Here is a 12685-nt window from a genome sequence, read left to right on the forward strand (position 1 = left end):
TCTCAAGCTGCTCGAGAAAATCCAACGCGGCTTCCTTTGGGCCGGCCGCGCCGAAGCCAAAGGAGGGCACTGCCATGTCAATTGGCGCCGTGTTACCCGCCCACTGTCCTTAGGTGGACTGGGAGTCCATGACCTGGAGCGCACGGCCTTTCGCTCCGTGTCCGTTGGCTCTGGTTCAGCCGCACCGACGATCGCCGCGCTTGGAGTGGCTTGGACCTGCAGTTTTCCGCTGAGGAGCGCGCCTTCTTCTTTGCCAGCACTTACACCGTCCTTGGCAACGGTCAGAGCACGAAGTTCTGGGAGGACAGATGGATTGGAGGACGCTCTATCCGCGAAATCGCGCCTCTCCTGCACTCCTGCATTCCCAAAAGGAGAAGGAAGGCCACGTCGGTTGCCGACGGCTTGCCGGGGCACCTTTGGGCGCGAGACATCCACGGAGTTGTGGGCATTCATGAAATCGGCCAGTACATCCTGCTATGGCGCTTGATCGAGAGCACAACGCTCTCTGACGCGCCTGACCAGCTCGTGTGGAAGTGGACGGCGTCGGGCATCTACACCGCTAAATCTGCATACACTGCTTCCTTCCACGGCTCGATGACCTGCGGCAACTAGAGGCTCACATGGAAGAGTTGGGCACCCCCCAGAGTGAAGTTCTTCCTCTGGCTTGTCAGCTTGGATCGATGTTGGACGGCGGACCGCCTCGCCCGACATGGACTGCAGCACCACAACAGTTGCCCTCTTTGCTGCCAGGAGCCTGAAACAATGCGCCATCTCCTCCTTGGGTGTTCCTTCTCGAGGCACGTCTGGTTCGAGATCCTTTCCTGGATGCGCATGACATGCAGGCCCCCGAGCAACGAGGCTACCCTCTTTGATTGGTGGCATGATGCCCGGCAGGTCACGCCCAAGGCGATGCGCAAGGGGCTGGCATCCGCGACACTTCTTACCTCCTGGATGATCTGGAAGCACCGCAACGATTGCGTCTTCAACGACGCACGCCCTTCCATCCGGGCGCTAGTTCACGGCATCAAGGAGGAGGCCAAACTTTGGGCTACGGCAGGCGCTGCTGGACTCAGAGTAGTCTTGCCCCCGACCTGGGACGTGCACTAACTCATGTCCCCTGACTGTAATTCGCCTCCCAGGAGGACTGTAACATAAAACACTCTTTCTTTTCAGTACAATGAAACGCAAAGCTTTTGCGTTTTCTCGAAAAAAAAACTGATGAGCCATACAATAAGGCTATGGGAGAGTCATTGAGCACCACTTAAGAAGAATGACAAGCGTGGCAAAAAATCAGTTTGGTTTCATGCCTGGGAGGTCAACCATGGAAGCCATTTTCTTGGTACGACAACATATGGAGGGATACAAAGAGCAAAAGGACTTGCTTATGTTGTTCATTGACTTGGAGAAAGCCTACGATAAAATACCGCAAAATATCATGTGGTGGGCCTTGGAGAAACACAAAGTACATTACCCTCGTCAAGGACATGTACGATAATGTTGTGAAAAGTGTTCGGACAAGTGGTGGCGACACTAATGATTTTCCAATTGAAACAAGACCGCACCAAGGGTCAGATTTTAGCCATTATCTTTTTGCTTTGGTGATGGGTGAGGTCACAAGGGATATACAAGGAGATACCCATGGTGTATGCTCTTTGCGGATGATGTGGTGCTAGTCGACGATAGTCGAACGGGGTTAACAGAAAGTTAGAGCTTTGGAGACAGACTTTAGAATCGAAAGGTTTTAGGCTTTTCAGAACTGAAATTGAGTACATGAGATGCGGTTTCAGTACTACTAGGCACGACGAGGAGGAAGTTAGCCTTGATGGGCAGGTCGTACCTCAGAAGGATGCCTTTCGATATTTGGGATCAATGCTACAGAAGAACCATGAATCGGTTTCCATATCTGATGGGTTTCGACTCTAGCCTAACCCAACTTGTTTGGGACTGAAAGGCTTTGTTGTTGTTGTTTCAAAAAAGTTTCAGTAATAATGTTAGAACATGCAGTAGAAACTAGCATATACCTATTTTGATAGCTATGTTTTGCATTTGGGGGTATTAACGGTGAACCAGGGCTCCAAAAATAAGTATGTGCCCAGTAGTTTCACGAAAACTGGGCAGTTACTTGCCGGTTCCCAAATCCTGCTTTAGACCCAATATATTAAATGGAACTTGATCTAAAATAGATGTAATCAAGGATCATGGGTCAATATTTCTTTCGCAAGCAAAGGAACGGCAAATTGCTCCAGATGAATATATAGTATTACTCCCTCCAATCCATAATAAGTGTCGCAGTTTTGAACTAAGGTTGAACTAACCTTAGTTCAAAACTGCGACACTTATTTTGGATCAGAGGGGAAACAACTAAGAGATTGCAATACAATGTACCTTCAATATCCAAATCCCCACAGCCGATAGACTGCAACTCTTTGGCAAGCTCTTTTGTCTTGTCATATGCTACTGACAGAACTCTCAGATACTGCCATTACAATTCGACGGGAACAAGATCTCATGCTTCAGTGAATTATGTCAAAAAAAAAACTATTTGGAAGTAGATAGTGTACAGAGTGCTTACATGTAGAAGGCCACCTTCTTCTATTGGAGGCAAGCTAGCAAGAGAAGGCCTTATCAAAAGTTTATCAAGAATTGCTGTGACCCTTTGTTCTAACACTCGCTGAAACGGAGTACATTAGTCTTTTGCTTTATCAATAAGCTAAGCAATGTTGGTCACAGAGAGGACTGCTTTCCAAAACATACCTGCACAAGAATTGACATGACCTCATTCGGAGAAGGAAAGACAGCCATTATTGTAGTTGCCTCTTTTCTCACAGTATCTGAAGCAGCAATAGGACAATCAGATTACCATAAATTAGCATCCAAGTACAACTTAGAAACAATAAAGGGCAGCCCGGTGCATGTAGCTCCCGCTTGCGCAGGGTCTGACCACTTTGGGTCTATCGTACGCAGTCTTTCCCAACATTTCTGTAAGAGGCTGTTTCCAGGACTTGAGCCAGGGTCACAAGGCAGCAGCTTTTACCACTGCGCCAAGGCTCCCCTTCTACAACTTAGAAACAATAACTGTCAAAATAGAATTTGTGCATACCAGCAATTTCCTTGTACAAGATAGAGAGACCCTCTGCTATACTACTGGAGTCAGCTTGGGGACCATCGTCACCAAGAACAACTTGAATATCAGTATTCATAATTTCCACATCAATGAACATTGGTCGTGTTGCAACATAGTGTTGCATGGCACTGGTTCCCCGATTGAACTGCATTCAATGTAGCATGATAAAGTATGTTAAATCGAGAAAACTTAAATAATACTTCCTCTGTTCTTAAATATAGAACGTTTTTGCAGTTCAATTTGAACTGCAAAAACGTCTTATATTTAGGAGCAGGGGTAGTACTGTATACCTGTGGAATCATCGGGAGAAACCATAACCAGGGGCCAAACAACCAGCTTATTTTCAGGCTTAATAACTCAATAAGCTTAAGCTACTATCCAGAAAGAACTAAAGAAGTTACAGCTTCAAAGTTGGTGGGGGGTCTACTTATTTGGCTGACATGTTTGCAGTCTTACAGATACTCACAAACTGATATGTTTGCAGATGCTCGCATGCTGGTATGTTTGCAGAGGCTTATAGATACTTTTATCAAGACACCTTTAGGGCATATCTAATAATCAGGTGCCTGAGCTCATCAAGCCCAGTAAGCATTAGGGCATATCAAAGCAACGCTGAACAGGCCAAAAAGGTGCAGAGGTGCTCCCATAATCATACACTTGGCAGAAATATCAAATCAAGAATTCAAAACAGTGATCCTTATCTTAACCTTGACTGGTGCTACATCGTGGACACTATCACAATGGTCTAAAAAGGAGTTCTTTGAACCAGCCAAACTGAGCATGAAAAACAGTGCCATGTCCCTTGCATCGAGTACAAACCTGCGACAAAATTTTTGCACATTCTGCCATTGTAGACAACTCTCGTCTCTGTGATGCAGTATCAAACCGAGATAATAATCTATTCTCCAGTTCTAAACATAAGATAAGAAGTCGTAAGTAGATGCAAAAAATAATAGCTAAGGGAAGTGCCAAGGGAACTTATGGGAAGAAAACAGACCATTGCAATATTCTTGAAGATTTGCAACTGCAACCTCCAAACCACGGCTTGCATTAGCAGAACCTACTGCCGACGTGACACCATGCCTTCCAACATCATCCTCAGCAAACGATCCTACATTAGCATATGTGCATTGTATTAGGATAAACATGAGTGCCGAGAGACCTCAAAAGATAAACAGAAAAACTACTATCTGAAGCTCAACATAGTTTTGCATTTATTGCTAACCGACGCTCTTGCTAAATAACACATAGTTGTGAAGTCTAGCTGATAAAAAAATGAAAAATAGCATAAAGTTAAAAAATGAACTAAGATATACATATGTAACTGTGATGGCCTTTTTCCAAAGCAACCCCCCCCCCCCAACACACACCCACCCACACACACACACAGAAAACACCAGCACACACGTGCACCCACTTCTCTACATAAAAATGATGCCCACCAGAAAAGAAGAGGATATTTACATGGCAACTGAGGTAATTTTGGTAATTGACCATTGTTGATCCGAGCAGTATAAAGGTAAGCATGTACAAGGGCTAGGAACAAATTGAAATTCAGCTCCACACTATATGTCAACTTTCCAAGGTGTTTGTGCACGAAAAACAAATCAAGCAAATAAATGCCTAGTACAGATAAGATATGGAACATAGTATAAGAGTGTATTACAGTTCCCATGATCTAGATTTTTATTGTATGTTTCCTATTGGTCTAGGTCTAGTAAATTGACCTGAAGCCCAAGTGTCCTACTGTATAGTTATAGTTGCCATTTGGGCTGTACAATACAACAAGCTCTATTCATAACAACAAAAACATGCTATCGCTACTAGATGAACGAAACAATGTGAAGTGCAACAAAAAATTGTACGTAGTTCACTTGATATTAGAAAGAAAGGAACAAGTTATGAGAGCTTACGCAATTTCTGTGCAATTGAAGCAGCCTCAGCAACACGGCTGTCATCGGAAAATAAAGGAGAAAGTTCCATAAGGTCCCCAGGTGTGCTGTTGAATTCCATCAAATACTAAAAAGAAGCATATTTCAATTAACGAAATCAATACCAGTAAACAGAACAACATTTGCCTCAAACTAGATTACGATACCTTGATGAGATCAATCGTCTGACTGGCAGTTTCCCTCTGAGATTCTGCACTCTGAGAGATGAAAAGTATTTCTAACGTTAGGATTGGAGAGAGCAACAGAAAAACTAACCAAAGAGTAAAGTTACTGTCAATGGATATACATAATAACAGAAAGATACTGCATAATATATGATCACCTGTAGATGGTCACCAATTTTGGCAGCAGTTTGCCCGACACTGGAGATTCGAGAATCCAACCTAGCAAAGCTATCAAATAAACCGTCCACACCTTTCTCAAGCTGGAGAACAATAAAACAGTGAACATATAAAATGAACCAGAATCACTAGTTCAGCAAAACTTGCAAATATTAGAATAATATTCCATGGCATAGGTGTAACTTATATTTCATAAAGTTAAGGGGACAAGAAATCAAACAGCCAGCTCTTCTTTTAAATTTGATGAGACAACAACATTGAACAAAGTTGCGTATTGATCTTGGACATGCATAGAAAGTGCATCTAACAGACTGCCATACTAAAGACTGGCAACATTTGGCAGTAATTCACGAAAGTTTTGCACAAAATAACCATCTTCATGTATTTTTTTATTCAAAGACACATAATCAAAACTTGTTTTCTGTTGAAAGATGGCAGCAATATCTGGTTACAATTGGAATATCTCATTTTTCTAAAAAAAATGAAGTCATCAAACTTCGCGTTCACTCAATGATTAAGCTAAAATATAAAATATTTTCACCAATTACTTTGATTGCTTCACTACAGAACAAGAACATTACTGGTGTGGAATCATACTGATGATTCCATATCCATGTAAGAACCCACAAAAAATTAAAATTAACTCCAGATTTAAGCTTTACAACTTCTCAAAAGAGCAATTTTTCTCAAGTCTGGAAACAGAAGTGATCAGTTGCAACTTGGAAACCAAATACATGGATTCTTGTAGCTCTTTCTTTTTTCTGCCAGACTCTCCGGTGCATTGTTTATAAGGTGCTAAGTCGCCCTAAGGTAAGCACCAACGCCTAAGTGCCTAAAGCAGGCATAATTTCAAGGCGCTGCCAGGGCGCCTTGCCGCCTAAGCGCCGAAGGCGGGACGCCTTATAAACAATGTTCCGGTATTGAACTATAACACTGATTGCCCAACCAGAATGCGGGCGGCTAATGTGTACTATTTACTGAACAGCGCCTATGGTCAGTCCAAAGATTTTGTTCCGACTGGACACTTTATGCTAAAGGGTTGAACTAAGGTGTTTTATTTTTACTGAACAGCATCTATGGTCAATCCAAAAAAATTGTTCCAACTCCGCCTATGTTGTCTCAACATAGCCGGTCCCAAGCCCGGGTAAAGGAGGAGGGTTGTGATAGGCTTGGCGAGCCAACGTAAAAACTCAGCCACTCTTATGGAGATGAAACCCAAAAGATTTTCGTTGGGGCGTAACCCTCTCAGCGACGCGCCACATCGGAACCCGGGTGTGGTGGAAAATGGGCAAGGGCCGGGCCGTCACCCCCCAAGTGGCGCGCCGTATCTTGATCCGGATACGGTGGCAAGTGAGCGAGGATCGGGTCGTCGCATCCTTAGTGGCGCGCTACATCGGCGCCCGAATGTAGTGGAAAATGAGCAAGGGTCTTCGCATTTGACTCGACGAGTGCGAAGGGTAAGGAAGCTAGCCGAGCCTAGGAGGATTCGCTTAGGTAGCTGGAACGTAGGGTCTCTGACAGGGAAGCTTCGGGAGCTAGTTGATGCAGCAGTGAGGAGAGGTGTTGATATCCTTTGCGTCCAAGAAACCAAATGGAGAGGACAGAAGGCGAAGGAGGTGGAGGATACCGGCTTCAAGCTGTGGTACACGGGGACGGCTGCAAACAGAAATGGCGTAGGCATCTTGATCAACAAGAGCCTCAAGTATGGAGTGGTAGACGTCAGGAGACGTGGGGACCGGATTATCCTGGTCAAGCTGGTAGCTGAGGACTTGGTTCTCAATGTTATCAGCGCATATGCCCCGCAAGTAGGCCACAATGAGAACACCAAGAGGGAGTTCTGGGAAGGCTTGGAAGACATGGTTAGGAGTGTACCGATTGGTGAGAAGCTCTTCATAGGAGGAGACCTCAATGGCCACGTGGGTACATCTAACACAGGTTTTGAAGGGGTGCATGGGGGCTTTGGCTATGGCATCAGGAATCAAGAAGGAGAAGATGTCTTAAGCTTTGCTCTAGCCTACAACATGATTGTAGCTAACACCCTCTTTAGAAAGAGAGAATCACATCTGGTGACTTTTAGTAGTGGCCAACACTCTAGCCAGATTGATTTCATCCTCTCGAGAAGAGAAGATAGGCGTGCGTGCCTAGACTGTAAGGTGATACCTGGGGAGAGTGTTGTACCCCAGCATAAGCTGGTGGTTGTTGACTTCCGCTTTCGGATTCGTGTCCAGCGGGATAAGCGTGCCAAGGTCGCTAGAACGAAGTGGTGGAAGCTCAAGGGGGAGGTAGCTCAGGTGTTCAAGGAGAGGGTATTTAAGGAGGGCCCTTGGGAGGAAGGAGGGGATGCGGACAATGTGTGGATGAAGATGGCGACTTGCATTCGTAAGGTGGCCTCGGAGGAGTTTGGAGTGTCCAGGGGAAGGAGAAGCGAAGATAACGATACCTGGTGGTGGAATGATGATGTCCAGAAGGCGCTTAAAGAGAAGAAAGATTGCTTCAGACGCCTATACCTGGATAGGAGTGCAGACAACATAGAGAAGTACAAGATGGCGAAGAAGGCCGCAAAGCGAGCTGTTGGTGAAGCAAGGGGTCGGGCATATGAGGACCTCTACCAACGGTTAGGCACGAAGGAAGGTGAAAGGGACATCTATAAGATGGCTAAGATCCGGGAGAGGAAGACGAGGGATATTGGCCAAGTCAAATGCATCAAGGACGGAGCAGGCCAACTCTTGGTGAAGGACGAAGAGATTAAGCATAGATGGCGGGAGTACTTCGACAAGCTGTTCAATGGGGAGAATGAGAGTTCTACCACTGAACTGAATGACTCCTTTGATGAGACCAGCATGCGTTTTGTGCGGCGCATCCAGGAGTCTGAGGTGAAGGAGGCTTTAAAAAGGATGAAAGGAGGCAAGGCGATGGGCCCTGATTGTATCCCCATTGAGGTGTGGAAAGGTCTCGGGGACGTAGCGATAGTATGGCTAACCAAGCTTTTCAACCTCATTTTTCGGGCAAACAAGATGCCAGAAGAATGGAGACGGAGTATATTAGTACCAATCTTCAAGAACAAGGGGGATGTTCAGAGTTGTACTAATTACCGTGGAATTAAGCTGATGAGCCATACAATGAAGCTATGGGAGAGAGTCATTGAGCACCGCTTAAGAAGAATGACAAGCGTGACCAAAAATCAGTTTGGTTTCATGCCTGGGAGGTCGACCATGGAAGCCATTTTCTTGGTACGACAACTTATAGAGAGATATAGGGAGCATAAGAAGGACTTGCATATGGTGTTCATTGACTTGGAGAAGGCCTATGATAAGATACCGCGGAATGTCATGTGGTGGGCCTTGGAGAAACACAAAGTCCCAGCAAAGTACATTACCCTCATCAAGGACATGTACAATAATGTTGTGACAAGTGTTCGAACAAGTGATGTCGACACCGATGACTTCCCGATTAAGATAGGACTGCATCAGGGGTCAGCTTTGAGCCCTTATCTTTTTGCATTGGTGATGGATAAGGTCACAAGGGGTATACAAGGAGATATCCCATGGTGTATGCTCTTTGCGGATGATGTGGTGCTAGTTGACGATAGTCGGATGGGGGTAAATAGGAAGTTAGAGTTATGGAGACAAACCTTGGAATCGAAAGGGTTTAGGCTTAGTAGAACTAAAACCGAGTACATGATGTGCGGTTTCAGTACTACTAGCTGTGAGGAGGAGGTTAGCCTTGATGGCCAGGTGGTACCTCGGAAGGACACCTTTCGGTATTTGGGGTCAATGTTGCAGGAGGATGGGGGTATTGATGAAGATGTGAACCATCGAATCAAAGCCGGATGGATGAAGTGGCGCCAAGCTTCTGGCATTCTCTGTGACAAGAGAGTGCCACAAAAGCTAAAAGGCAAGTTCTACAGGACGGCGGTTCGACCCGCAATGTTGTATGGCGCGGAGTGTTGGCCGACTAAAAGGCGACATGTTCAATAGTTAGGTGTGGCGGAGATGCGTATGTTGAGATGGATGTGTGGCCACACGAGGAAGGATCGAGTCCGGAATGATGATATACGAGATAGAGTTGGGGTAGCACCAATTGAGGAGAAGCTTGTCCAACATCGTTTGAGATGGTTTGGGCATATTCAGCGCAGGCCTCCAGAAGCTCCAGTGCATAGCGGACGGCTAAAGCGTGCGGAGAATGTCAAGAGAGGGCGGGGTCGACCGATTTTGACATGGGAGGAGTCCGTTAAGAGAGACCTGAAGGATTGGAGTATCGACAAAGAGCTAGCTATGGACAGGGGTGCGTGGAAGCTTGCTATCCATGTGCCAGAGCCATGAGTTGGTTGCGAGATCTTATGGGTTTCACCTCTAGCCTACCCCAACTTGTTTGGGACTAAAGGCTTTGTTGTTGTTGTTGTTGTTGTTGTTGTTGGGCACTTTGTGCTGAAGGGTTCGAAAGGAGATTATTGCGCAAAGTAATTCATAGGGAACCTTACAAAAAAGTATTTCTCAAGGGACAACATGATCCTATTTGCCAGGATCCTAACTGACAAAAGCCTAGTCAGATCACATTAAAATGGTAAAGTATCGAAACATGCAGCTGAGTTTCTAAAATCGAACAGCATCCCCATTCCAGAGATGCATTTGACAGAATGATAGACCCTAAGATGCTGGTAACCAAATGCAAATAGAAAAATGTGTGAATAGGATACAAATCTCTTCTGCGTATTTCCCTAGTCAGAAATTTCCTTCATAACTAAAATTTGATGGAAGCATAGAAGTCACCAAATATTAAACACGACAGTCATTCTTCTATAGAAGCTCATCAAATGCATGCCTTGCACTTTTTTCTGCTGTAGTTATGTCTCTTTGGATTCTCGCACCACGGACTGCCCTTTTCAGCATTATTCATTAGGTTCTCTACAGAATGGCCTAGTAAACTTTGCCTGGGTATAACTGTATTACTAAAGGAAAATGTCCCTTCTTAGCAACTGAACAGGTCCAACAGGACAAGAGGGGTAGAGACACAGTAAGAAAAAATTATAATATATAAAGTCTTAGACATCTAACAGACAGTTGAATAGATTCGATTGGGTGAAGATCTTAAAACTGGGAACCTACTCATCGTCATACGTTGACATGTACCATACGACGATGAAAACAAAAGAACAAAGTTAACCTATATAGGTAACAAAAGATTCCCCCAACTTGATCATTTATGTGTAATTGATGGCATATATAACTAATTAACTGCGAGCCTAGAGTGGCACTTTCATCCCAGTGAATAGCACAACCAGAGGAAACAAGGAACGCCTAAAGATAATATTCCAAACGGTAAGACTTTGCATTATGTCTTCACCGTATCAGAGTTAATTGTACTTCCAATCTCTATATATGGCTCGTCTGGTTTCTCATCTGCATTGTTTTTCCAATATGGTCTCATTCATTTATCTTCCTATAATATACTAACATTAACAATATAGTCAACACGTAGAGAACTTGCAAGCATGCTAACTAACCTCCCCGAGTGTCTTGCGATGCTTGGCGTCCTGTGTAGCCACCTCTTTCTTCAGATTTTGGAGCCTCTTATCAATCTATCCACAAAAGGAAGAAAAAGAAACACCAGCATCAGCATATACCATCACCGGACAACCACCCACACACCCAATCACGCAGGCTGCTACCACCAGGACCGGCGGCAACCGACCTGACGACGCAAGTCGACAAGTTCCTTGCAGGAATGCTTGAAGAGCCCGAGAAGCTCGTCGACCGCGGGGAAAACGGGTGGCGCGGCCCCGAGCAGGGGCGGCGGCGGCGGGGGTACCCCTGCCGCATCGTCCCCGTGGAACTCCGGCAGAAGCTCATCCACCAGGCTCCCGAAGAGCGCGTCGAAGGAAAAATCCCCCTGCAAAACCACGCAGCGCTTAGGTCTGGATGGAAGGAGGGGAGATACAGAACGAATCGAATAAGGGGGCGCACCTTGAAGTCCTCGAGGTCGAGGGTGAGGGGCAACGCCGCGGGCGGGTCATTCGGCGACGGCATGGCTGCCTGCCGGCCGGAGAGATCTAGGGGAGGAGGATGGGCAGCGGCTCTTGTGTATGATCTGGAAAATTGGGTGAGCTGACTGGGTTTGGGCGGGCCGGACGAGAAGGAATCGACAACGGCTCAGGCCAGGCGCATCTTTTTTTTTCTTTTTCTTCGTCGAACTTGGGATTTTCTATTCAACGAAGGCACCACGCTGGAACGGTTAGGATTGTTAGAGCAATTCGAATACACCGACCCAAACGGATAGTGAATTTGTCCGTTTTTCGTCTGTTTTTCGTCGGTTGCTTGCTCGGAGTTCGTTTTGTTTCTTTTTGGGTCGGCTATGCGTCCAATGCAAGAGACCTATTTCATGTTCAAGTACAAATTTAAAAAAACTGCTGCCATAGATCAATGCCACCAGTCATGTCATCGTTCAAAGTTCATGCCGACACCATATTAGCGACCGCCATACAATGCCAGCCTTTAAAAAAGTCATTACATCCTTCTTGCTGGCGCGGTTGCCAGCGGCCGGCACACATGCCAACACAGAAAAAAGGTCGGGAGTTCGACCACGCCATTTCAGTCGTGTCATGCCAGCACACTTGTCAGCATACAGAAAAGGATGGCGCATGCCGCCATTGATCACTCGTCATCGAGTTTGAGCATGTCAGCTTGCATCTTCTCGAACCATGGCCTCTTTCTCGGTGACACGGTGTTGAGGTCCACCTTCATGATCTTCATCCCCGTCATCATGCTAGCGAGAGTCACTTCTTTTGCCTTGGTCTTGGCATTAGCGGTCTGGATCTCTAGCATCTTGGCTTGCTTCTCCGCATCCATCTCAAGCATCCTCGTTTGGTTGTCCGCCTCCATCTCAAGCCTCCTCCTTTGAATCTCCATGAAGGCGTTCATTTGCTCTTCCTTGTCTTGCCGGCGCTTCTCCTTCCTCGAGTCCTCCTTGGTCATCATGCCCTCCACGGTTGTGATCAAGGCGATGGACGCCGCATCCCGCTTGTCCTCCTTCTTGGAGTTGGTCTTTGTTAGAAGAGAGAGAGGGATTTGGTGGAATAGTTGTTCGTTGTATTGCTTGAGCCTCGTGGGCATATATATAGGAGTACATGATTTACTTGGAGTACAAGGCAAGACAAAATAATTCCTAGTCTAACCTATGTTTCCTAATACAATCACGTTAGTCAACATCCTCCCGCAGTCACAACGGCAGCGACGTAGACGGTGAGACTGGAGAAGAATCCGAAGGCAATC

At 45.8% G+C, this 12685-nt stretch overlaps 1 protein-coding gene across 1 annotated transcript in view; it reads right to left on the reverse strand.

Moving 5' to 3' along the window:
• Nucleotides 1-11535, reverse strand: part of LOC119300670 (exocyst complex component 5) — a 29459-nt gene extending 17924 nt beyond the window's left edge. Inside the window, exons 1-12 of the mRNA XM_037577575.1 lie at nucleotides 11381-11535; nucleotides 11109-11306; nucleotides 10921-10995; nucleotides 5399-5500; nucleotides 5223-5273; nucleotides 5038-5143; nucleotides 4122-4235; nucleotides 3944-4035; nucleotides 3101-3269; nucleotides 2755-2831; nucleotides 2573-2671; nucleotides 2386-2476 (exon numbers count right to left, since the gene is read on the reverse strand). Of these exons, the coding sequence (XP_037433472.1) occupies nucleotides 2386-2476; nucleotides 2573-2671; nucleotides 2755-2831; nucleotides 3101-3269; nucleotides 3944-4035; nucleotides 4122-4235; nucleotides 5038-5143; nucleotides 5223-5273; nucleotides 5399-5500; nucleotides 10921-10995; nucleotides 11109-11306; nucleotides 11381-11443 (1237 nt within the window). The 5' untranslated portion in view covers nucleotides 11444-11535. The remainder of the gene's footprint in view (nucleotides 1-2385; nucleotides 2477-2572; nucleotides 2672-2754; nucleotides 2832-3100; nucleotides 3270-3943; nucleotides 4036-4121; nucleotides 4236-5037; nucleotides 5144-5222; nucleotides 5274-5398; nucleotides 5501-10920; nucleotides 10996-11108; nucleotides 11307-11380) is intronic.
• Between the last annotated feature and the right edge of the window lie 1150 nt (nucleotides 11536-12685).

The sequence above is a fragment of the Triticum dicoccoides genome, chromosome 5A, assembly GCF_002162155.2.
Source record: "Triticum dicoccoides isolate Atlit2015 ecotype Zavitan chromosome 5A, WEW_v2.0, whole genome shotgun sequence".
Classification (NCBI taxonomy): Eukaryota; Viridiplantae; Streptophyta; class Magnoliopsida; order Poales; family Poaceae; genus Triticum; species Triticum dicoccoides.